The sequence below is a fragment of the Hypanus sabinus genome, chromosome 3 (assembly GCF_030144855.1).
Source record: "Hypanus sabinus isolate sHypSab1 chromosome 3, sHypSab1.hap1, whole genome shotgun sequence".
In the NCBI taxonomy this organism is placed as follows: Eukaryota; Metazoa; Chordata; class Chondrichthyes; order Myliobatiformes; family Dasyatidae; genus Hypanus; species Hypanus sabinus.
Genome location: NC_082708.1, coordinates 64,466,015 through 64,492,862, shown reverse-complemented (window position 1 = coordinate 64,492,862; position 26,848 = coordinate 64,466,015). Strand labels below are relative to the sequence as shown.

At 39.7% G+C, this 26,848-nt stretch overlaps 1 protein-coding gene across 3 annotated transcripts in view; it reads left to right on the top strand.

Moving 5' to 3' along the window:
- dlg2 (discs, large homolog 2 (Drosophila)) overlaps positions 1–26,848 on the top strand; it is a 787,731-nt gene that overhangs the window by 467,594 nt on the left and 293,289 nt on the right. For all 3 annotated transcript variants that reach the window (XM_059964524.1, XM_059964523.1, XM_059964526.1), the window contains one exon: positions 12,752–12,908. In XM_059964524.1, coding sequence (XP_059820507.1) covers positions 12,752–12,908 — 157 coding nt within the window. The remainder of the gene's footprint in view (positions 1–12,751; positions 12,909–26,848) is intronic.

Sequence of the window (26,848 nt, the reverse complement as noted above, 5' to 3'; positions counted from 1 at the left end):
TGAAGGGTCTTGCCACGAAATGTTGACTGCTTGTTTCCACGGATGCTGCCTGACCTGTTGTTCCTCCAGCGTGTTGTGCATGTTGCTTTTTAGAGCAGCTTGTGGTTGAGCCCATTAGGGGAAGGGCAGTTTTGAATCGGGTGTTGTATAATAAATCAGATTTGATTTGGAAGATTAAGGTAAAGGATCCCTTAGGAGGCAGTGATCATAATATGATAGGATTCACTCTGCAGTTTGAGAGTGAGAAACTGAAGTCAGATATATTGGTTTACAGTGGAGTAAAGGAAGTTGTAGATGCATCAAAGAGGAGCTAGGCAAAGTTGATTGGGAGGGGACACAAAGGATGATGGCAGAACAGCAATGACTGGAGTTACTAAGGGTAATTTGGAAGGCACAGGATAGATACATCCAAGAGATGAAGAAATATTCTAAAGGGAGGATGAGGCAGCTGTGGCTGACAAAGGAAGTTTAGACAGCATAAAAGCAATAGAAAGGGCATGTAATATAGTGAAAACCAGTGGGATGATGAAAGATTGGGAAGCCTTAAAAAATCAACAGAAGGAAATTAGAAAAACCATAATGGGAGCAAAGATGAAATATGAAGGTCTGCTCACCAACAATATAAAAGCGGATGCCATAAGTTTGTTTCAAAAAATATATATGTAAATGGGAAAAGAGAGGAAAGAGTGGAAAATGACGCTCGAGAGGTAGTAATGGGAGACAAAGAAATTACAGAACTTAATAAGTATTTTGCGTCAGTATTCACTATGGAGTATATTAGCTTTTTGCCAAAAATATGAGAGTGTCGGGAGGCAGAAATGAATATAGTTGCTAGTACTAGTGAAAAGGTGCTTGGGAGGTTGAAATGTCTGAAGGTAAATAAGTCACCTGGACCAGATGGACTACATCACAGGGTTCTGAAAGGGGAAGCAGAAGAGATTGTGGAGGAATTAGTAATGATAAAGAATCACTAGATTCTGAAATGGTTCCAGGGGACTGGGAAATTGCACTCCACTCTTTAAGAAGGAGGGAAGCAGAAGAAAGGAAATTATAGACCTGTTAGCCTGACTTCAGTGGATAGGAAAATGTCCATTATTAAGGATGAGGTTCCGGGGATACTTGGAGGCACATGGTAAAGTCAGCATGGTTTCCTTAAGGGGAAAACTTGCCTGACACATCTTTTGGAATTATTTGAGGATTAACAGTCAAGGAGAGTCTATGGAAGTTGTTCACTTGGATATTCAGAAGACCTTTGGCAATGTGCCGCAGATGACACTGCTTAACAAAATAAAAACCCATGACATTACAGGAAAAATACTAGCATGGATAGAAGATTGGCTGACTGGTAGAAGGCAAAGTGTGGGAATTAAGGAGGCCTCTCCTGGTTGGCTGCCCAGGACCAATGGTGTTCTGCAGCAGCTGGTATTGTGACTGCTTCTTTTCGCAGTATATGTAAAAGATTAGAGTAACAGAATAGGTGGCTTTGTGGCTACATTTGCAGATGATACAAAGATAGGTAAAGGGGCAAGTAGTTTTGAGGAAGCAGGGTATTTGTAGAAAGACTTAGACAGATTGGGAATATAAGCAAAGAAATGGCAGATGGCTTCTTGGCTCTGCACTCCCTAGCAGTCTGTCCAGATTAATAGTTAATCCTCTTGTTAGACACACTTTGCGTATATGGGCTCAGTTTAGGAAATGCTATGGTTTCCATGGTTTTTCCATTTCCAGCCCTGTCGTACATAATCACCTTTTTTTACCTACCACGTACGATTCAGCATTCCAGGTTTGGTATAGGAAGGGCATTAGACGTTTTGAAGATCTCTTCATTGATAATCGCTTCGCTTCTTTTCAGCAGCTCTCTGTTAAGTTCAATCTGCCCAATGCTCATTTTTTTTAGATATCTCCAAATTAGACACTTTATTGCTCCTTTAATTCCTAACTTTCCTGAAATGCCTGCGAAAAATGCTATGGACTTATTTCTTTCCATTAATCCACTAGGTAAAGGTTTAATATCAATTATCCAAGATAAATTAGCAGCCTTACGACGGGCCTCTGTGGATAAAATTAAAATGGCATGGGAGCATGATTTAAATACCTCCTTATCTGATGAGAGCTGGGACTCGATTCTCAAATCGGTTAACTCAACCTCTCTTTGTGCTTGCCATTGCCTTTTACAGTTTAAGATTGTTCATAGAGCCCATATGTCTAAATCTAAACTATCTCGATTCTACCCTGACATTAGTCCGCTCTGTGATAAATGCAAGAGGGGCGAGGCCTCTCTCATTCATATGTACTTGTTCTGTCCTAGCTTGGAGAAATTTTGGAAAGATGTCTTCACTACATTATCGTATATTCTGAATCAGCACCTAGAACCAAACCCCTTAATTGCTTTGTTTGGTTTCTGGGGCGAGACAGATTTACGTCTGAGTCCGACCAAATGCCGAATATTATCCTTTGCCTCTCTCCTGGCTAGATGCTTGATCCTCCTTCGATGGAGAGATGTTGCCCCGCCCACTCATGCTCAATGGCTTAACGACATTATGGCCTGCTTGGACCTCGAAAAAATTCATTATTCAGTTCTTAACTTGGACCTAAAGTTCCATAAGGTCTGGGGACCTTTTATCGAGTACTTTCATAACCTTCCTCTTGACTAGGGTTTTTTTTCCTTTTCGGTCCCTTGCTTTCAGCTCCTTTTTTTTCTGGTAGTAGGCATTACTATCCTCTGTTGCTAAGTGTATTCACAGTCTGGGAGTTTGATTGTCCTGATTTATATTCTCTATATTGTGTTGTGGTTGGTCTGGAGTTTTTATTTGTGTTGTGGGGCTTGGGGAGGACACTAAGTTTACTTGTCTTCAATTTAGGTGCTTTTTTTAAAATTCTCTTTCTCTGTATCATATTGTCATTCTATGCTTAATTTTGCACTGTATTAATGTTCCTCATTGTGATTTGGGGTTTTTTAATCTGTAAAATGTATTAAAAAAACTAATTTAAAAAAAAAGAAATGGCAGATGGAATATCGTGGAGGATTTTGGCCAACTGGCTTGTGTAAGTACCTTTGCGAGTCTATAGAATTGTGTGTCTGTGTTGCTTAATGCCTAGATCAGCAGAGACTCGTGGTGCTGCCTTTTAGCCTACTGCTGTAAACTCGAGATTACGTGGTACTGCCCTCTAGCCTACTGCTGAACACCATGAGGCTATATGAATTAATTGTGGAAGAAATTTGAGAATAAAGGGTTAAAATATCTGAGTCTTTAACACACTGCACCTTCCTTTAATTAAAATATGCCTAGTGCTGATCTTAGTGCAGAACACAGCAGCGTAAACAAGTTGGAAACAGTGATGATCATAAATTGTAGGGAGAACCCTCTGGGCTGTCAAGTTTCTGACAGTTAAACAGAGTGTATGGTTTTCCTTCACCTGTCTGGTACTAACATATAATAGAAATTATATTTTTGTACTTTAATGACATACTGGATTAAGGATTTAATGAACCTTCTTAATATCATAAGATATCATGTAAAGACTGACTACTTGGCTGGGTTCTCAGCATGCTTGCAATAATGTATCTTAGTTTCAGGGATGTTCTGACAACCTATCTATGTGTGTTGTGGACAGAAAAGGGACTGTCTCTGGCATTTTCATAGGAATTGATAAGATGCACAAAAATGATTTCTTTAATGTTGACTGATGTAATTGACTTTCTGCGTGCATGCATAAAAAAGGTAGTGACTATTGTTTTTTTGGAAACTGGCCGTACTGCAGCCAGTCAGCACACTTTCCGCCACAGATATATTGAAGCTAACAGGAAGGTCACAGTAACTCAAATAACCATGCAGTACCACAGGGGTGTTCGATAACACATTTCTGAATGCACAATATGTTGAACCTTGAAGTGGATGAGCTACTGCAGCAGAAACTACACCTGGTTTTCCTCCTGCACCTAATAAAGTGACCACTGAGTGTAAATTGTAGCACTTTTGACTTGATCCTATCTATAATGAATAGATTTAGTGTTAATTTTAATTAACTTAACAAAAAATCAATTCTATATTATTTGTTGGTTTCTTGACTATATTTCTTCATTCCTTGTCTCCTGTAAAAATGTCATTCCCTTTTCTCAGTTCCTTTGTCTCTGTCACATCAGTTCCCTTTGTTATGAACCCCGTAACTGGGTCACTTACCAGCAAAGATAGAGAAGTCCGTTGAAGTCTGATGATATGATTTTTAACAGTATTTATTAGTAAAAATGCACAAAAATAATATCAATGCAAATATACAGATAATATATGTCGTCAATACTAAATCGAAAAGTGCGGGTATAATAATAATCAATAAGAAATAAGCTCTATCGTTGTCTAGGGGATAATGTATTGTCCGATGGAAATATAAAGTTCACTCAGTTCATGCAGGCTGCAGCCTTTGAGGACTGCTGGGTTTGCAATGGTTGGAGAGAGAGAGAGAGAGAGATTTTTGGGAGAAAAACTTGCCAACTTTCCTTTTATGGTTTCGATCCGTCGGAGTATCGTTGGTGTGGCCATTCACTTGTGGCCTCTCCTTTAGCTAAGCCATTCTTCCGTGGTGAGCCCACCAATCCCAGGCAAGGGAAGGACGCACATGAGCCCCCACTGGCTGTCGCTATTAAACTCTGTCACGGGATTTCTGGCATTTCTCCTGGTACATCTAAAGGGGTTGTTCCCCAGACCCTCTTTTATCCTTACTCACGGGGTCTCAGATGTCAATCAGGTTGAGATGATGCAATCCCTCAACCAGCCCACTCTGGTCACTCTTGGCTTCAATGAATAATACAGTACTCAATACACAATTCTGTCTCCAAGAGACAATGCCCGTTATCAGTGGTTTTTGTTTCGCTGAGGCCAGGACACATTCCAAACCTTGTGGATTCTCTCTCATTTCCTGGGTCCCAGACCCGAACTAATAGCGATCTTGCGATTCTCAAAAAGGAGGGGGCGACTTTATACCCTTCAGCCCCTCAGAGTTGTGGCACATTCGTAACACCAGGTTGAGGCTTTTCTTCCAGAACATCAGACATGCCCTCCTTCTTCAAAGAATGGTGTTTCCCTCCTGACACTTAACCCTGCAAGCAGAAGAAGTGCTACACCTGCTCATTCACCTCCTCCCTCACCTCCATTGACGGCCCCAAAACATTCCTTCTAGGTGAGGTAACACTTTGCATCTGATGCTCCCATTGTGGCCTCCTCTATATTGATGAGCCCCTACATAGATTACTGGACTGCTTTGTCAAGCACTTTCACTTCATCTGCAAAAAGCAAAATTTCCTAATGGCTAACCACTTTGATTCCAATCCCCATTCCCATTCCAGCATGTTGGTCCTCTACTGCCATGATAAGGCCATTCTCATGTTAAAGGAACAACATCTTGTATCCCGTCCAGGTAGCATCCAACCTGGTGACAGTCACGAATATTGATTTCCCTAACTTCGGTAACTTTTCCCCCTTCCCTATTCTTACATTTCACACTCTAGCTCCCTAGTAACCTCTTCTTCTCACTTGTTGATCATGTGCCTCTGGTGCCCCTCCTCCTTCTCTTTCTCTCATGATCCACTCTCCTCTCATATCATATTCCTTCTTCTCCAGTCCTTTACCTTTTTCACCTATCACCTCCCAGTTTCTTGCTTCATCCCTTCCCTTCCCACCTGTCTTCACTTATCACCTTCTAGCTTGTACACCTTAACCTCCCCCTTCTTTCTTATTCTGACTTCTTCCCCTTTCTTTCCAGTCCTGATGAAGGACGTTGGATTGTAACACCAACTGTTTATTCCTTTCTATAGACGCAGTCTGACCTGCCTAGTTCCTCCAGTTTTTTTGTGTGTTGCTCTATGTTATTTGTAATTTCAATGAAACGCGATGACTGTGAAGTCCTCTTATATACAGTATATCTGAATTATAAGTGCTTATGTTGCATCACTTATCACTTACGTATCTGTAATTTCTATGCTCCATTTAATGTAACATGGAGAGAGAATTCAGCAAATAAGGATTAATTACTATATTGTGCCAATGGCTGCTGATACCTTCATAGGTATCAAATGTGGCAACATTGAGATTATGGTTTTGGATTAATGTAGGTTAACAATTTGTCCAGCGGTGGCAGGTGGTAAAACTGAGTGCACTCAAAGAATAGCACTGAGAAAAAATTACAATGATTCTCTTAAAGCTGAAACTGGATCACAATATTTCTCTTCAGGCAAGGAAAGCAGTCACCCTTGCTTGGCCTGACCTATATGTGATTGGCTTATTTTTGTGGGTGACTCATCTTAGACATTCAGATCAAGGACATTTTTGTCACTCCAGTGCTGAAGAATGAAAGATGCCAGTACATGTATTCTTTTAATGTGCAGATGGCACTAACAAGCTATTCAATTCTGCAAGTAATAGAAGACAGAAGAGTATTACAGAATGGCAAGGAGTGAAGAATTATATAAAATAGTCTACTCGGTACATTTTCTAAAAAAACATATTATTTGAAAAGACTGAAACATTGAAGTTTTTGGATTATTGGTATCATATTAATTGATTAACTGTTGAGCATATCCCCTCTACTTATTTCCATCTAAGGTGGACCAATTCTATTCTGAAAAATAAAGGACTTTAAACATCTGCTGTTCAAAGATTTTACTATGATTAGCACCTGATTTGTCAAATATTTCCTTAAGAAGTAAGTCAACAGAAGTTTTCAAAACACATATGTCATTTTTAAAGATCACATTTATTGAAATGTGATTCTCTGCACAAAATATTTAGTTTTCTGGAATTCCTAAGATGTAAGAGCTGAAATCTGGTAAGTGCTTTTTAAAATGCCATATCTATTGGCAGTAAGTTTAAAGACAAATATAAAAGGATCAACACATAAATGAGCTGGACAAACTCAGTGGGTCAGCAGCATCTATGGAGGGAAATGGAGAGTTGACATTTCAGGTTGATCATGACTCACTATAAGAAGATGGTGTAATCGGTGGGTGCATAGTCTGAATGTCATGCTCTTAGTCACTACAGTGAATCCTTGAATACCCGGATTCAGTATTAACCATGAAATAGTAATGAAATCTGTAACTTGATTCTGGGAAATTAGCAGGCAGTGCTACCTTCTTGCACTCTTGACCAAAGAGTCATAAAGTCTTCAGTGACCTACCCCTATCGTTCCCTTCAAAACTGGAGTTGGAAGCACATTTTATAAATCTACAATTAGATGGTAGGATTACGCTTTTTGCTATGGTTAAGCAAATAACCAGAATTTGTTTCCTAAACTCCCGTGTGAACAAATGATAAGACAATGATTTAAAGAGCTGTTCGAACCAATTTAGCCATAGCCCTATCATAACTTAGACTATCCAACATCTTGATTTGCAATAAAGCCAATTCTAGAATAGGACCACATAGTTGTGGAAGGAGGGGGCAAAGCTTGCTATAGAGATGATAAACCTTCTCATAGCAGATAAAATATGGGTTCCCATTTAAATATTAGACCTGAACATATTTTTCAACTCATCTGTGGGTCTTAGCCTATGCTACCTGGTAGCTCTCTCCATTGTCTGTTATAGTGTGGATATAGCAACTCTTGGTTCCTTAAAGTTGTCATATCTGAAAGGTGGGGCATGGGGGGGGTGTGTGGATAAGCACCCACCACCTATTAAATGCTCCCAGTGGCGTGCACCTCAGATTGCCTCTGACAACCAGGTCCAGCTCTTGGCCTTCTTGTATGGCTTAGCTACCAAGCACAGCGGGAATGGGCAAACACACACAAAATGCTGGAAGAACTCAGCAGGCCAGGCAGCATCTATGGAAAAGAGTCCAGTTGATGTTTTGGGCTGAAACCCTTCAGGAAGTCTGGAGAAAAAAAGCTGAGGAGTAGATTTAGAAGGCGGGTGGAGGGGCAGAGAAACACAAGGTGATAGGTGAAACCTGAAGGGGAAGGGATGAAGTAAAGAGCTGGGGAATTGATTGGTGAAAGAGACAGAAGACTGTGGAAGAAACAAAAGGGGGGAGGAGCACCAGAGAGAGGTGATGGGGTGGGCAAGGAGATAAGGTGAGAGAGGGATAAAGGGATGGGAAATTGTGAAGGAGTGGGGTGGGTTGGGGGGCATTACCAGAACTTGGAACAATTTCCTCAAAATTCTGGTAATTTCCCCCAACCCCCCTCCCTTCACCATTTCCTATCCCTGTTTCATGCAGCAGAACATCTAGATCTTGCACCAGAACATTTAGATCCTGGATTGGCCTCTACAGCAACCTGAGGACCCACCAACAGACAACCCCTTAGGAGAACATCATACCTGAATTGAGAGATTGCAAAGGAAGGAAAGAATTATGTATGATATACAGTTACCTTCATATTTCGATCTTTCTTCCCAAAGGAAAACAATTATTGCACAATCTTTTGTGTTGGTTTTCTTTCTGAGTGTGCTTCCTCTCTTTTCACATTTTGCATTAATTTTAGTATTTCTGAATGGTGGCATTTTCAGGAGGAAATTACTTTGAACTTTTGAATGATTACTTTGATTTAAGATGTAGGTCAGTTTTTAATTATAAATAGAATAGTGAGTAGAATTTGGTTCCTAATTACAAAGTTAAAATAAGTTGTAATTCTATTATAATAAATTAGATCAATTAGCAACATGCTTATGTTTATAAATAGTAAGCTTATTTTAGTTAATTGAAGTTTGGAACAGTGCATTTTACTAACCTATGATGTAATTGTTTGTAAATTTTATTCTTCACTTATATGCTCTAACAAAACTAAAATATTTACCAACTAAAGGTCCTTAAAACTATTTTGTCAACAGTGTTGAACAACTTTAGAAATTGATTTTGCTATTGACACAGTGGACTGGATCTGCTTTGGTAGTTCATTGACCCTTTATTATTGCAGTTTATTTTAGAAGTACTAAATACAAAAAAAGCTCTGTTAATTGCCTCCACTGCCTTTGCCAATATGTAAGTTCCACCGAAAATTAGCTATACTGTTACTGACACTCACTTTCATTGTTTTCTAATTAGATGCATGCCCTACTTATTTTTCTTCTGAATTTAAACTTTTGAACTAAGCTCAGAATCAGATTTGTTATGACTAACATTTGATGAGAAATTTGTAGTTTTGCAGCAGCAGTACAGTGCAGAGAAGTAAAAAATTATGAGATAAAACAAAGTGCAAAACAGAAAAGAAAAAGTGATCATTCAGAAATCTGATGATGGAGGGGAAGAAGGTGCTCCTAAATCAACTGAGTATGTGTCTTCTGCTTCCTGTCCCTCCTCCCTGATGTTAATAATGAGAAGAGGCTATGTCCTGGATAGTGAGGGTATTTCATGATAGATGCTGCCTTCTTGAGCCTTGATCTCTTGAGGATGTCATTAATGGTGGGGACGGTTGTTCCGTGATGGAGGTGGATGAATCTATGACACTTTGCAGCCTCTTGCGATCCTGAGCTCCATCACAAATTGCAATACAACCCATCAGAATGATCTTTATTGTACACTTATAGAAATTTGTATTTAATCTTTGGTGACATATCCAATGTCCTCAAATTCCTAATGAAGTACAGCTGTTAGTGTGCTTTCTTCATGATTGCATTGATGTGCTAGGTCCAAGGTAGATCCTAGAGATGTTGATGCCTAGGAACTTAAAGTTGCTCAGTTTTTCTGCTGCTGACCCCTCAATAAGGACTGGCGTGTTCTCCCAACTTTCCCTTACTGAAGTCCACAATTACTTCCTTATTCTTGCTACTGTTGAGTTCAAGGTTGTTGTTGTGACAGCACTTAACCAACCAATCTAACTTTCTCCTGTTAGCCTCCTCATCACCTGAGATTGTACCAACAGCTGTCGTCCCATTGACACATTTATTGATGGCATTTGAGCTGTGCTTAGCCACATAGTCATGACTATGGAGAGAGTAGAGAACAGGGCTAAGCATGCATTGTTGAAGAATGTCAGTGTTGATAGTGAGGATGAGATGTTATTATTTCTCCATATTGACTGTGGTCTCCCGGTAGGGAAGTTGATGATCCAGTTGCAGAGGGTGGTACAGAGGCCCAGGGTGTTAATGACAATCCCACATTGAGACAATCCCCAGAATGCTAAAAAATATTGATGTTTCCCAAATCTTTGAAGTCATTTAGATTGGCAAATGAATAATTCAATATTCCATCACTGTTCAGTGATTATTCCTTTTCGGTGAAGACATATAATATGCCTTACTGTATTTATAGGAGTAATTGCTAGTTTAGGAATACTGGTTTATTAGTCATGAGATTATTGGTCTTACTAAAAGTTGGAAATGGTTGCAAATGAAGTAGACATGATCTTGATAAAGGAACATCAGGAATCAGTTTGAAAACACTGTTGATACATTTTTGCAACGTTTATTAAAAAGTAATACTTTTCAGGAAATCTACCTACCATGTTTTGCAGGCACCAGACTTCAAAATTAATGAGCATGCATTAGGAAATTGCATTTAAAATGCTCCTTTGAATAAAACATTATGATTTCAAAGTACACTGTTGAGAGAAGAGGACCAATTTAGTAAAGAAAATTTTGCTGATTGGGTAAAATTCACTTTTTCCTGATGGAAACCTGACTATAAACTAGCAATAAAAGTTCCTATCAGTTAAATGGCCTCCTGCTGACAGTGACAAAAGTATGATGACCATTAATAATCCATATTACTGTTGACTTTATAGATGATGGTTATGCAGTTTATGGCTCTGCTTATTTTAGTTCTGATCAGCTGTGCTTACTTAACTCCACAGACTGGCATTGGTTAATATTACCTATCTAGATCAATTAAAAATGCTCGATGGTTGAATAAGTGGTTACAGATATCATCGAAGCAGTAGTGTAGCTTATGTAGGCACTGCTTGAAATTAGCATTGAAATAAATAGGATCTCTGATCCTAAACCAGAGCTGTTTTCTCAGAATAAGGCAAATGAATTCCAGGTTGACCAGGCTTTGCTGCTGGGCTGTATCATAAATTCTGACAATAGGGTCAAGTGACAGATGTGGGAATGGGTTTATGTAAGCCTGAGATTTATTTCTTCTGGAATGACTGAACCCCAGCTGCTTCTTTAAGACCTGCCAGCCACTGCTACAGTGAGTCAGCTCATATACTTCTTTCCTAACAGTAACTCTTATTATAAACAGTACAACAGAAGGTCTATTAGCATTTATTGTGGTTACTTAACAGAATCACATTAAAATTTAGCTATTGTCTTTCTGAGATAATTTTCATCTGTACAATGCAAGGCACTTATGGTATTCTAGGAGAAACACTAGCGTGGATAGAAGATTGGCTGACTGGCTGCTGGCAAAGTGAGGGAATAAAGGGGGCATTTTCTAGTTGGCTTCCGGTGACTAGTGGTGTTCTACAGGGATTGATGTTGGATTGCTTCTTTTCATGCTATATGCCAATGATTTGGATGATGAAATTAATGGCTTTGTGACCAAGTTTGTGAACATTTAGGAAAGGCATAGTTATATTGGATGATTTAGTGAAGTAGCAAGAAGTGTGGCCAGAGGTCCATGAAGTTTTGGTAATGTACTAGTTTTAGTAATGTGCCGAGTTATGTTCACAACTCTCCTCAGTTTACTGTGATGATGGGCAGAGCAGTTACCATATCAAGCCGTGAAGCATCTGGATAGAAGATGAATGAAATCTAGAATTCACAGAAGAAGAGGGAGGGGAAAATGATCAGTTAAATGATTTAATTCAGTGCTGTTCTAGATGAGCGCAGTTTCAATGACTCTCAAAAAAATTCAGCACCATTTTTTTTGTTTGAGGCCAAATACATCAATATTCATTTCCTCCACATCAGCACACTGAAAATTGATTATGTGTTCAGTTGCACAATAGATTCATCACCTGACATCACTTCAGTATCTTTTGCTTCATCTCTTGTTGTTGATGATCTTGACAACATGGATATTTCTGACTTTATTTCCTTTGCATACTAAATACCTTTCTCGACTGTAAACTTGAATTGATTAAATGGTGCTTCAGGTCTGTGTCTGATGCTTGATCACTAATCTTACAAGCTAACTTTTTAGCAATCATAATTTGTGTACTTTAACATGAGTCATTGCTTCAATTGCTTTGTCTTTACTTTCCCTGAATAGGATCTTACATCTTTGAAATTCCTATCCATGCTGGTTTACCTCTCGGAGTATGTTCATTGGCGCACTTCAGGAATACAGTATATTTTGCTAGGATACATTATTTTGATGTTTCTTTCCCCATGAGATATAATTTCACACTCATTCTTCTATTTCCAATTGTTCAGAATTTATACTTTTCTGCTATGTCAAATGGCTGTTGGATAGAGTAGCATTCTGACTTATCCATTACATCATCAGATGTGTGATATTTAATGTTCTGTGGAGCTTTTAAGTTAATGAGTGTGCAGTGCATTTCAGAGTTGATTTTTGTGAATAAAACTTCTATCTTTCGTTCCTAGCTGCAGCATTAATTGCAGCAACCTCAACACCTTTCCCACCTGAACAAATTCATGATAATGAAAAGCAATTCCGTCCTCCCTCTATCTGTCTCTCTCAATCTAGAATTTATCCAGAACTTGATAATGGATTGATTGGTTCTTTAGTTCAATTAAGTATGAATGTCAAGGCTATCCATCAAAGATTTTAGCAAAAAAGATATATGAGATAAAGGGGCTGAAAATAAGCTTTCAGAGCCATGATTTGGATGTTACTTCTTGTCTCTGCAGGGAGCCCAGAAAATTTGTGTTGCACAGAGGATCCTGTGGATTAGGCTTTAACATCGTTGGGGGTGAAGATGGTGAAGGGATATTTATCTCGTTCATCCTGACAGGTGGACCAGCAGACCTTAGTGGAGAGCTGCAAAGAGGTGACCAAATTCTATCAGTAAGTCATTTTTATTTGTACAAGTTAAATTGAACTATAATAGTTTGGTCATGCTGATTCTAATCAATAATATGTACAGCTTATCCATTGAGACCAAGATATGAATGCTGATATGGTATGACTAAAGAAAGAGCTTGGACCTAAAAGGTGAATACTGTCCAACAGCATGCATAGTAATGCCAAAGCTAATGAGAAAGGAGGCAATGAAAAATTTGATATCTTGTTAACCATTAAGAACCAAATGAGTTGAGATTGCTTTCCTTCCACTTCAATTCCATAGGCTCTAAACTGATAGATAATGACTCTATTACATTCTATGTTAATGTACCAGTTATGTATCATGAATACACTATACACTCTGCAAGGATTTGATGAATCCTGCTGCTCCGTGGGGTAGATGGCGCTCGTCAGCTGTGGCTGGCAGCTCATCTAAGAGAAGGAAAACTCTGATCTCAAACTTCCACAATCTTGTAGCTATACCTACTCATGGGGAAGGCTTTGGGAGTAAACCCTGAGGGAAAAATCCGGAGCTGGAGTCACTAAAACAGACCTACATTGAGTTCAATGTTGGCTGGCAACTCCTGCAAACCTGCTGATACCAAACTGTATCCGTCTCTGCTGTTCTTTTGGGTTGATCAGATGTGCAGCAAGGGGGAATTAGCTACATGGGCTACAGCTTGTTCTCCATATCGTACTGCCCAGGCTCTGCATATCTAGACACAAAATACACTGCAGATGCTCTGGTCAAATCAAGAAGAACAAACAAGCTGGATGAACTCAGAAGGTCAGGCAGCATCTGTCGAAATGAGCAGTCAATGGATGCTGCCCGACCTGCTGAGTTGATCCAGCTTGTTTGCATATCTAGATAGCTGGGACACAATATTTGTGGTCAACTCTGCCGACGGAAGCTCAGCAGTGGCATTTAATTAATATTACTCCACAATCTTCCAGCTTGTCCTGACTATTACCTCCCTTGTATTCTGCACTTGTTGGATACTTGCTTGCAAACTTGCTCATCAATTTTCCTTTAAATATTTGAACAACTATGATTCTCTGAACACTGCATCAACTTTTACACTTTTGCTCAACCCATTTGGTTTCACTTGATGATTCTTCTAACATAACAGCCTTTTTCACAGCTGATATATTTCATGAACCAGGATAGCCATTCTTCCTTTGCTTTTTTTCTCCCTCTCTATTTCATCTGAAAACGCTGTAACTTTTAACATTGAACTGCCAGTCCTACTTTGTAAGCCATATTTTCATAATTGCACAAGTGGATGTAGTATCTTCTGAATTTAGAAAGCTTTGATCAAGTTGGATCTATGAGGTTGTTTAACAGGGTTAGAGTATGTAGAATGGTGGTACATGTGAACTGAGAACTGTGAGAGCTTAGAAGGCAGATACACAAGTCTATCACAAGTTGGATCAACCTTTGATCTGCTGGAGGAACTCAGATGAGCAGCATCTGTGGTCGAAAGGAATTCTTGTTTCAGGACAAACCCTGCATCAGGACTAGTGTATTGTTTCCAGCTTAATTCAGGGTCCCAACCTGAAATGGTGAAGACTCCTTTCCCCCCATAGATGCTGCTTGACACTGACTTCTTCTAGCATGCTTTTTGTTGCTCCAGATTCCAGCATTTTGTGTCTCGTTTCTCAAGCTGACTGGCTATGTTTAGTGGGAGACCACACAGCTTAAATTCTGACTAGTCATAGTCTATATCAGCAATTTGGCTGGGAGAATCAAGTTCCTTATTTCCATGTTTGCCAATGTCATACGGCTAGATTGCATTAAGGATAATGAGGAGAATACAAAGAGAATGTAGTCAAGATAAATGAGTGTGTGAGAACATGGCAGATGGAACATAATATTGAAAAATATTAGGTCATTTATTTTTGTGCACCAAACAAAAGAGCAGAGTTTTTTTGGACAGTGACAGATTGGAAAATGTTGACGTCCTTGTACATAAGTCATTGAAAGCCAACATGAAGGTGGCACAAGTAGTTAGGAGGAAATAGAATATTGGCTTTTATTACAAAAGCATTTGAGTTCAAGAGTAAAGAATATTGCAATTATTTATGACTTTGGTTAGTCCTTGTCATGAAATTGTGAGTGGATTTGGTCTCCTTAGTGAATAAAGTATGTACTAAGCATAGAAGGAGCACAGCAAAAGTTCACTAGAGTTTTATAATGTCTTTTGAAAAGGTTCAATAACTTCCAGGGTTGACACTTTTCCATTTGGTGAGAGATTTAGTAGACTGGGACTGTATTCATTGGAGTTTAGAAAATTAACTTCAAAGTTCAAAGTAAATTTATTGTCAAAGTTCATACTAAGAGGAAATCTCAACAAAACTCTACTAACTTCTACAAAATCATTCAAAGGATTTGTAGGCTATGTACGGAGGGGATGTTTCTCCTGACTGAGGATTTTATAACCAGTGAGTGCAGATTGAGAATAAGGGGCTGAGATGTAGATATTTTCACTTGGAAAGAGGTGAATGTTCAGAAAACTGTACCTCCATAGGGCTTCAAGGAAGCTGGATTTGTTGTTACAGGAAAGATACTAGCATAGATGGATTGGCTGAGTGTTGGGGTCATGGAGTGGGAATAAAGGGGGCCTTTTCTGGTTGGCTTCTAGTGACTAGTGGTGTTTCACAGGGGTCAGTATTAGAACCACTTCTTTTCATATTATATATCAATCATTTGGATGATAGAATTGATGGTTTTGTGGCCAAGTTTGTTGATAATACAAGGCTAGGTGGAGGGGCAGGTGGTGTTGATGAAGCATGGAGTCTGCAGAAGGACTTAAACAGATTTGGAGAATGGAAAATGAAGTGGCAGATGGAATAAAATGTTGGAGTGTATGGACGTGCACTTTGGTAGAAGGAGTAAAGGCATAGACTTTTTTTCTAAATGAGAAGCAAACTCAGAAATCAGAGGTATAAAGGGACATGGAAGTCCTTGGGCAGGATTCCCTAAAGCTTAACTTGCAGGTTTAGTTGGTGGTAAATAAGGCAAATACAATGTTAGCATTTATTTTGAGGATACTAGAATATAAAAGCAAAGGTATAATGCTGACCAACACACACAAATTGCTGGAGGAACTCAACAGGCCAGGCAGCATTTATGGAAAAGAGTACAGTTGACATTTTGGTCCTGATGAAGGATCTTGGCTCAAAACATTGACTGTACTCTGGTCCATAGATGTTGCCTGGCATTTTGTGTGAGTTGCTTAGACTTTCAGCAGCTGCAGATTTTCTCTCATTTGTGGTGTAAAGCTGAGGCTTTGTAAGGCAATGTTTAGACTTCACGGAGTACTGTGAGCAGTTTTGAGTCTTGTATCTAAGGAAGGATGTGCTAGCATTGAAGAGGGTCTAGAAGAGGTTTATGATCCCAGGAATGACAGGGCTAATGTATGAGGAACTTATGATGGCTCTGTGTCTCTTGTCGCTTGAGCTTAGAAGAATGAGGGGAGATCTCATTGAAATTATCAAATCTTAAAAGGCCGAGATTGAGTGGATGCGGAGAGGATGTTTCCTATATTCGGGGTATCTAGGACCAAGGGACACCAGCCACAGAGTAGAAGGATATCCCTTTATAATAGAGATGAGGAGAAATTTCTTTAGCCGGGGGAGAATAAATTCACCACCCTCTGGCTAAAGAAATTCCTCTTCATCTCTGTTCTAAAGGGATGTCCTTCTATTCTGAGGGTGGTGCCTTTTGATCCTAGACTCTCCCAGCATAGGAAATTCATTGTCACAGACATCTGTGGAGGCCAAGACATTGGTATATTTGAAGCAGAGGTTGATAGGTTCTTGATTAGTAAGGGCGTCAAAGGTTATGGGGAGAAGAAAGGAGAATGGGGTTGAGAGGGATAACTAATCAGCCATGATTAAATCACAGAGACTTGACAGCTAACTGGCTTAATTCTGCTCCAATGTCTTATGGTAATATGATTGAACGTGACTTTAAATTTAAATTATTTTTTAAGAATACTAATAGTTGCCAGATGAGGGCAGCACTCATTCATGCATGAATATCCCAGCCTCGTACTGTTTAGATACTTTTTTCTGCATCTGTCACAAATTCTTAGCAGTTTGCATTGACAATAAATAATTGATTTTGCGTACCAATGTAAATATAGGAAAGTATGCTGGGGTTTGTCATATGTTTTCAATTGATATTAATTTCTTCTTGTCTCAGAACAGTATAGCACAGGAACTGGCACTTTAGCCCACACTGTCCATACCTCACTGCAAAATTCAGAAAAAAATGATAAAAAAGTTAGAGATAGATTTTAAACTGATCTTTGAGAATATTTAGGTGAAGGAAAGGATGCTATTAGAGAAAGGTTTCCAGAGCTAAGAACATCAACAAATGAAGACACAGTTATCAAGAGTGGAGTGTCTTAAATGTAAAATGCATTACAGGCCAGAGTTATGCAGTAGTGTTCTGGAAGGATCTTATCTGCAGAAGGTTGTAGAGATTTATGCTGGTATTGATGAAAATATATTGAATAGAAAGGTGTTGGCATATGTGACCTGGTGTGAACCTAGACATGAGCTGAAAAGAGTTAATGGAGAATGGTAGATGTCATGCCATCCAAGAAAACAACTCACACAAAATGCTGGAGAAACTCGGCATTTTATGTGTGCTGCTTGGATTTTCTGCATCTGAAGATTTTCTCTTGTTCGTGATATGATTTGCAACAGTTAACTTTGTAAATCAAAAGGATGCATTGGTATCCCTCAGATCTCAACATGGAATTCAGCATTTTCAAATAAATGGCTTTTCCAGTTTGTATCTGTTCTGTTGAACAGTCTTCCATCAGCTCTTGGGTCCTTAAAACCTCCATCTTCCTCCCACCCCACCTTCTTTGAACACCCCAACCCTCCTCTCTCCTCTGGTATCACTGACTCTCTTCCTCCCTCTTATCCCATCTCTAGTCCTTGCCATGTCTTCACCATTCCCTCTGACATTTCCCACTCTGAGGCAGAACATTCTGTCTTCAGTAAGGGCCTCACCTTTATCCCCTTTACTTGTACCGCAGTGAGTTCCACACCCGCCATGACACGAGCTTTCTTCCATTGCCTCCATCTCCAAGCCCACTTCTTTTTGCAAGGTTACCACACCCCTCGCTGATGACCGCTTCTCCCATCTTCAACTTTCCTCTGCTTCTTGGACACCCTGCTCTTGTTCTCTGCCTGCTCTGGATCTTTTCATCTCAAACTGCTGATGAGACATCAACCATCTCAACTTCAGCACTCTTCTCTCCTCAGCTCCTCGAACCTTTCACCATCTGAATGTACTGCCCTCCACTCTCTCTGCACCAATTCCAGACTTACCATCAAACCTGCAGACAAAGGGGGTGCTGTTGCAATGTGGCACACTGACCTCCGCCTTGCTGAGGCCAGGTGGCAACTCTCAGACGCCTCCTCATGCCTAACCCTCGAAGAGGACTCCACTCTAGACCATCGGAAAACTATCCCTGACACCATGACTGAACTCATCCACTCTGGAGAACTCCCATCCACTGCCACCAATCTCTTAGTTGCCCTACCCCATCATCAGAGTAGGGTGTGGAATCCTGGACAAAGTAGGCTCAGAGATGGAGGCAATGGAAGAAATCTCAGTGTCATGGCTGGTGTGGATTTCACTTCTACCTCCTACCCAAGATCCACACTTAATTGTCCAGGTAGGTCCATTGTCTCTGCCTGCTCCTGCCCCACTGAACTCATGTTCTCATATCTCAATTCCATTCTATACCCCTTGGTTCAGTCCTTTCCCACCTACATATAACCATATAACATTATTACGCACACACATCTGCAACACTTTTCAATCCCTTGATTTCCTCAGTATCTTTCAATTCCCTGGCCCTGATTGCCTCATCTTCGCCATGATGCTCTGTCCCTATATACCTCTATCTCCCATCATGAAGGCCTCAAAGCTTCTTCATTTCTTTCTTGATAAAAGAACCAACCAATCCCCCTCCACCACTACCCTCCTCCGTCTGACAGAATTGGTCCTCACCCTGAGAAAATTTTCCTTCATCTTCTCCCACTTTTTCCAAACTAGAGGGGTAGCCATAAGTACTTGTATGGGCTCCAGCTATGCCCACTTGTTTATTGGCTACAAAGAACAGTCCAGGCTCGATGCCTTCCCCAGTTTTACTCCCTGCAGCTTCCTTCTCTTCATTGACAACTGCATTGGTACTGCTTCATGCACCCATGCTGAGTTCGTCAATGTTATCAATTTTGCCTCTAGCTTACATCCTCCCTTTAAATTCACCTGGTCCGTCTCTGTCACCTCCCTCCCAATTCTCAATCTCTTCATTTCCATCTGTGAGACAAACTATCAACCGACATCTTTTATAAACCTACTGACTCACATGTTTGTCTCCATTATACCTCTTCCCACCCTACCTACTTTAAAAATGCTACAGGCAGTCCCCGGGTTACGTACGAGTTCCGTTCCTGAGTCCGTCTTTAAGTAGGATTTGTACGAAAGTCGGAACAAGTACATCTGGTATTATTTAGCGTCAGTAAGTGTTTGTCTTAGTATGTAGTATATATTTTACCTTTCTATGCATATAAAACACTTAAGAAACGTATGTATTCCAATAATTAAACCACTATGTTGCTTAGTAATAATTGTAGCTTTCATCGGGGCAGCGCCTTTCAAATGCTCCATTATTCTCACTTTATCCGTTATCCTTTAAAATAGTTCCGATGGTTGACTGACTGTAGCCTAACGATTTTCCAATGACCGATGGTGTTTCACCTCTTTCCAATCACTTTATTATTTCCACTTTATTTTCAATCGCGATCGCTTCCCGTCAATGGAACAGAAACACTGCGCGCAGCAGCTCCGGAGCTTTGCCGGCTCCCGAGGTCCGCTGGGTCCTAAGGACCACCACATTGAGACAGGCTAAATGGGACAAGTGGAGGCTGTGCTGGGTTTGGGTGTTTGCTCATCCACAATATTCCACGTGGGAATTTAAACTGGAGGTGGCAGTGGGTTTTTTTTACGAAGTCGAGTTGCAAGCTCGACATCAACCCAGCACGGATGGTACGGGAGTCTCTGGATCGACATCAACCCGGCACGGGAACGGTCTATCACTGGATCGACCTCGAGAAACTCCGTTCTCCAGCCCGGCGCTGATCTCACTGCGCCACCAGCCGAACAGAATGGGGGGTGGGGTGGGGGGAAGGCGGGGTCAGGGTGAATCTTACTAAGAAAAATTTAAGCCAAATACAAAGTTTAACTCCCAACACAGTGTCAACGGCAACTACTTAAAATGGTGGATGGTGTCGCGATCCGACTTAAAATGGCGGACGGTGTCGCGATCTGACTTAAAATGGCAGACGGCGTTCTCCTTCCTCGGTTCCTAAGTACAAGTTGTCCGTAAGTCGGACGTTCATAACTCGGGGACTACCTGTATTCCCTTTTCTCAGTTTCTTCCCCTCTGCCACATCTGTTCCCAGGAACAGAGATGTCCTCCTTCTTTAAAGAATTTGATTTCCCTCCCGCCACTACTAATGCTGCCCTCACTGGCATCTCCTCCATTTACGGTACATCTGCGCTCATCTTCCTGCTGCCTTAATAGAGACTGAATTTTTCTTGTCCTTATCTACTACCCATCAGCCTACTCATCCAACACATTATCCTCCACAACTTTTGCCATCTCCAAAAGGATCCTACCACTAAACATATCTTTACTTCCCCACTCCTTCACTTTCTGCAGGTATCGCACCCTCCAAAATTCCCTTGTCCATTCATCCTTCCCCACTAATCTCCCTCCCAGCACTTATTCCTGCAAATGGTCTAAGTGCTACACTTGCTCATACACCTCCTCCCTCACCTCCATTCAGGCCTCCTTTACACAGGTGAGACCTGTCGTAAATTGGGGAACAGCTTTGTTGAGCACCTCCGCACCACTCACTACAAACAGGACTTCCCAGTGACCAAACATTTTAATTCCGGTTCCCATTCCCATTCCGACATGTTGGTCCATGGTCTCCTTTTGTGCCAAGATGAGGGCCACCTTCAGAGTGGAGGACCTCTATTCCCCACTCTGACCTTTTACCTCTCCTCACCTACCTGTTACTTTCCCCTGGGTCCCCTCCTTCTTCCATTTCTCATATAGTCCACTCTCCTGTCCCCCCTTCTCCAGTCTGGCCTTTCTCACCAACCTGGCTTCACCTATTACCTTCCAGCTAACCTCCTTCCCTTCCCCTCACCTTTTTATTCTGGCATCTTTCCCCTTCTATCTCAGTCCTGAAGAAGGTTCTCGGCCTGAAATATCATCTATTTATTTCCATAAGTGCCACCTGACCTGCTGAGTTCCTCCAGCATTTTGTGTGTGTTGCTTCTATCTGTAATATTAGTTTTGTTTATCTCTCTGTTAAATCACTTGTTGACCTGCTGAATATTTTTGGCACACATTTATTTCAGATTTCCCACAGCAACAGTATCTCACAGATCCAGTGTTAATTTTTATCTCTCTCCTCTGATCTCAGTCATTTGCTTTGACTTACATTTCCTACAGATCGATCAGTTTGATCAAAACCTCTTTACACTCAATCTCAGCCAGCATCACCATTACTTGTATTATTCTATCTCTTTTGGTTTCCACTCTATCAAGACATTCTGTTTGTTTTTCTTTCACCAGTTTTCTCTACGAATTGAGGGTATTTGATTTACAAATTTCCCAATTCTGATGATAACTCTATTTATTTCTCTATATGTTGAGTATTTCCTGTATCTTTGTTGCAAAGGTGGATATTTAGATTTATTTATTTAGAGATACAGCATGATAACAGGTTTTTTCAACGCAACGATTCCACGTTTCTCAATTACACATGACCAGTTAATCTAACTCATACACCTTTGGAATATCAATATACCAGCTCCTTAAGAGACAGTGGTGGAATTGAACCCAGGTCACTGGTGTAGTAATAGTGTTATGCTAACAACTTTGTACCATCTGCTCCAAATGTAAGTAAGCTGTATAATGAAAAAAATAGTGTCATAGTCATAAACTTAATGCAGTCACACAGAATACAGAAGATGCAGAAGAGATACAGATGTTGTAAACTTCTCATTCTAAGTGGTCAGATTTAAAATGTGAGCCACTCTGTTTCTTTCCTTGGTCTGCTATATGCTTCCAGTAGAAACTTCACAAGCAATATTTTTCAACTGAACATTAACTTTCTGGACTTAAACTTAGTTCCCATTTTTATGGAACAGCATATGTTAGTAATGAGATCCTGCTTTTGCTATGTTCAGTTCCTTTCTTTAAAGTCCTATTCGTTTATACATTATGTGGTCTTTCCTTTTGTTTTAATCCTTCTTATCTTCCCTCCTTTGACAGACAGCCTTCCTTTTCACATGCAATTAGATTGAAACTTGTTAGTTCTTTAAGTATTCCAGTTCTGATGAAAGGTCATCAATCTAAAATGTTTTTCTATGCTTTTCTGTGCACCGGTGCTGACTTGAACTATAGGCTATTTTATTCATATTGTGTTTTTTTTTATCTTTAATTGGTTTCTTTTTTCCTTTTTTCTCTGCAGTTATTAACATTTTCGGCAAATGTCAAATAGGGGCAAAGCTGAACTTCTGCCTATTTAGCTTGTATCTACTTTTCTATCAATGTAGGCTAAACAGTAAGCTTGGGAAACATGACCACCTCCCCCCCCCCCCCCCCATGTGTTTAAAGGGAGTACTGGAATCCGAGTGCAGTGAGTTTAAAGGGAGCATGCAAAGAAAGGCAGGTGATTTTACAAGGAATATGAGGAAGGGGACATCAGTGTGTTTAAAAGGAATTTGTAAAATTCTGATGAGTCATCTTATTAATCTCTCTCCACAATCACTTCTTGATCTGCTGAATATTTTTTGGAACCCTTTTATTTCAGGTTCCAGTAGCAGCGGTGTTTTGTATCTCACAACTCCAGCAACAATATTTTTTAATCTCTCCTCTGATCTTAGTCATTTCCTTCTACTTACATTTCCTTCAGGTAGACCTATTGTGATCAATTGTCTTCACACCCTGTCAGCATCAGCTGGCCAGCATCACCATTACTTAGAAATGGAACTGGAATTGCTTTGTTATTGTTGCTGGTATTGAGATACAGTGAATAGCTTGTCGTGCAAACTGCTTATACAGATCAATTTAGTGCACAGTGCATTGAGGTAGATTGTTAGAGACAGAGAATTTAGATTTAAAGGCAAGGAAGATTATAATAGAAGTATGAGTGGATATGTAGGTTCAACTTGCAACGAGTCACCCTGCTCTGGCGACATCTCGTATCTTTTAATTATTCTTTGTTTCCACCCTGTCAAGATGTTCCATTTATTCTTTCCACTTGTCTATGCAAATTAAGAATGATTGATTTTAAAATTTCTCAGTTCTGATGAAAAGTCATCAACCTGAAGCGTTAACCCTGCTTTTTTCCCCTCTGTATGCTGAGTATTTCCAGCATCTTTATTGCAAAGGCTGGATGTAAGCAAGCTGTGTGATGGAAATGATAGTGTTAGAAGCTGAATGCAGAATCAGATAGAAATGATCAGGTTGAAACTCTGTCTCTGTCCTTGGTCTTCTACACTTTGAACAGAAATTACACAATGTATTTCAATTAACTGTTAGCTTTCTAGACTTAATAACTAAATGCTACTCCCATTTTTTTGGGAATGGTTTTTGCTGATAATGACCAACAATTTTTGCAATTCTCAGTTCTTTAGTGCCAGTGGTAGCATAGACAGTAGCACAGTAGCACAGCAGTTAACTCATCACTTTACAGGACCAACAATTACCAATCAGAGTTCAATTCAAGCCACTACCAGTAAGGAGTTTGTATGTTCTCTCTGTGACTACGTGGGTTTCATCCAGGTGTTCCCGTTTCCTCTCACATTCCAAAAACATACAATAGGGGTTAGTGAGTTGTGGGCATGCTATGTTGTCACCAGAAGCATGGCGACACTTGAAGGCTGCCCCCAGCAGAATTGTCATTGATTTGATTTGATGCAAGTGACACATTTCACTGTACATTTTGAAAGCTAATTTTTCTTTCTTTTTTCCAATCATGAGAAACAGAACTTGGTGAGTGTAAAGGGATCATGAGAAAAGGGACCCCATTTTGTTTAAAAGGAATGTAGAAGTAAGGCTGTTATGAGTTTAAAGGCATCATAGAAGACAGAACTAAGTGTGTTTAAATGGAGCACCAGAAAAAGGGCTGAAGTCAGTTTAAAGAGAGGACAGAATCTGGTGTGCCAGGTGCCAAACTATTTGGATATCTAAGCAAATGAATACTAGATTATTGGTGTTTTACTGAATACCCAACAGCCAGTATTACCCCACAAGTCTTTAGAAATAAAGACCGAAGATAAATCTCTGTTCCCACAATTTGGATAAGATGAGGATAGGATAACACAAGAAGAGAATCATTCTAATTGTATGAATGTTAAAAAGCTATCTTAAATCTATTTCCCAAGCCCTAATTTTCTTTGAAAAGATGAAAGGAATGGCCTTTATCTTTAATTTTTTTTGCAGTCCATGTAGCAAAGATACTCAGATTGACTTGTTGACCAGCAAATTTTCATGTCATGATGAGAGGGGAAATTAATGATGGATCGTTAGTCAGTGACTTCTCTTTCCCTTCTAGATGCTGCTCAAATACTATTATAGACATGGTTGAGGGTATATGTGGTGGGTGGATTGAAAATCACCTTTCTGTTTGGTAATGTCAAGCCTTTAGAATATCGTTACATCTGTGCCTAGCCAAGTAGGTGGACAGTTGTCCACGTGACTGGTATAGAACAGGGGTGGCCAACCTTTTACATTTCATGCGTCAGGCGAGATATTGGCTTTTATTGACTGGAAGAAGGAACCAGAAGTGAGTGACCATCATACTACGTCCTGGAGACTGAGGCCGAGCATAGGCCTCAGATCGCCTTTATACAGGGGCCTGTGGGAGGAGCCACAGGAGCAGTCAGCAGGGGGCGTGTCCAGACAGGCACACGTAGTTCACCACAGTCAGTTTTTTCACGCACAAGTTCAGATGCGCCATACAACTCTTGTACCCCCATTCAAATCATGTAAAAATGTTAATATAGACATATTTAGCATTTTTACATGATATATTGATTTAATATTAAAACAAGATAAACATTACTTACCTTAACGAGACTTTAACAAATATATTTTGACTTCTTTTGATTTCTTCCTTTTTCTTAATCACGTATTCTTTCCATAACTCAGACCCAAGCACTAGCTTCAGTTTTCCTTCTATTTCAGTCTGATGTTGTGATTTATAGTGTCTATCAAGATCATGTCTTCTATTATGCGAGAAAATGTTTTCACAAACAATGCACAATGGTTTTCCTGACAGACCCGCTATAAATAAGAATTCATTTTCCCACTCTTCATTGAATTCACGCTTACTATCACTTTCTGCTTTTCTTTTGCTTATTTTCTTTTACACCATGATGGATAACTGAATGTAAAATCACGGCTTAACTTTCGACAAAGTACAAAACTGCAGATGTTCACAAAGGACGAACAAAGCACAACTCCGTAGCGCACAAGTGTCAATTGTAAACTGACTGGCAAAAACCTGCCACGCACCACTGGTGCAGACGCCTGGCGCCTCAGGATCAAACAAGTATCAAACATGTATTGAACAGTTATGGAATGACTGCAGAACAAAAGTCCTTCTTTCCTAGTTTGACTCATTGAACAGTTTTTTTTTAATTGAAAACTGATTAATGTGAAAGAAGATAACATTTGCCAAAAGATGTGCACAAAATAATAAAATTGCTAAAAATAATTGCTAAGTTTTAGATTTATTCTCAGTAAAACCCATTTCTAGCTCTAAGCTACTTGAATTCCTGTTACAGATTTTTTTTCTACAAATCGGTTTTTGGTTAATACTTTTTGCATGAGTAGGCTTCCTTTTTTATTATTATCACTGGGTGCAATGCACCACTTCTAATCATCCAATGTGCCACTTAATAACCATGCCTTAATCTAATCGGTCTTTGCTGCAATTTTCTTATCTATATAACCCTCATATATCAACTGACTCTCTATCTCTCCTTCTGAACAACATCCTCATAAAAGAACTGCTTTATCCAGGAATCAATTGAGTTAACTTTTTCTGATGTGTCTATTATGCAAAAATATACTTCCTTAAATAAGGAGGCCAAATCCTGAAAAAAGGAGGCAATACTCCAACTGTGGCCTCACCATTATTCTATATTACTGGTGCATAACCTCGCTTCTTCTATAGTAGTGTATCTGCATTTAAATGTATTCTATTTTTCCCTTATACCTATCAAAACAGATTATTTGATTATCCTTCATTTGCCAAATACGGTGGATTCTGGTTGATTGGGACACAGCAAGACCAGAATATTTTGCCCCAATTAAGAGGCTGTCCCAATTAGCCAAAGTTTCATGGAAATACAAATATAGATAAAAAGGTATAAAAAAGACAAACTGAGGAAATTATGTATTTAAGTGAAATCCAGAAAACATTAGAACACTATCTATAGTACTATAAACTGTGCATTAGTTTCAATGGAAGAATTCATTCAGTGAACCTAATGAACAAAATCAACACCGACACCTAGTGCTGATAATGGACTGCCTTCATACAATGCTGTTGATGATTACATCCTCCAAATCTTCATTTTCATTGTAACAGTGAAGATGATTCTGAATACCTTCAAATTCTTCATAGTTCCTAATTTGTTGAAGTAGTAAAATTATTTCATTTTCACTCCGGGCCATTTCTGGCATTTCCAAACCTGAATGCTTGAAACCACAGTGAGCAGAACAGTTCTGAATTGCCCTACTGTTTATTTCTTGCCAACTATCAGAGACAAAAATAACTGGTTTTGAAAACATGCACACGCAGCTGACGCAATTTGAAAATGT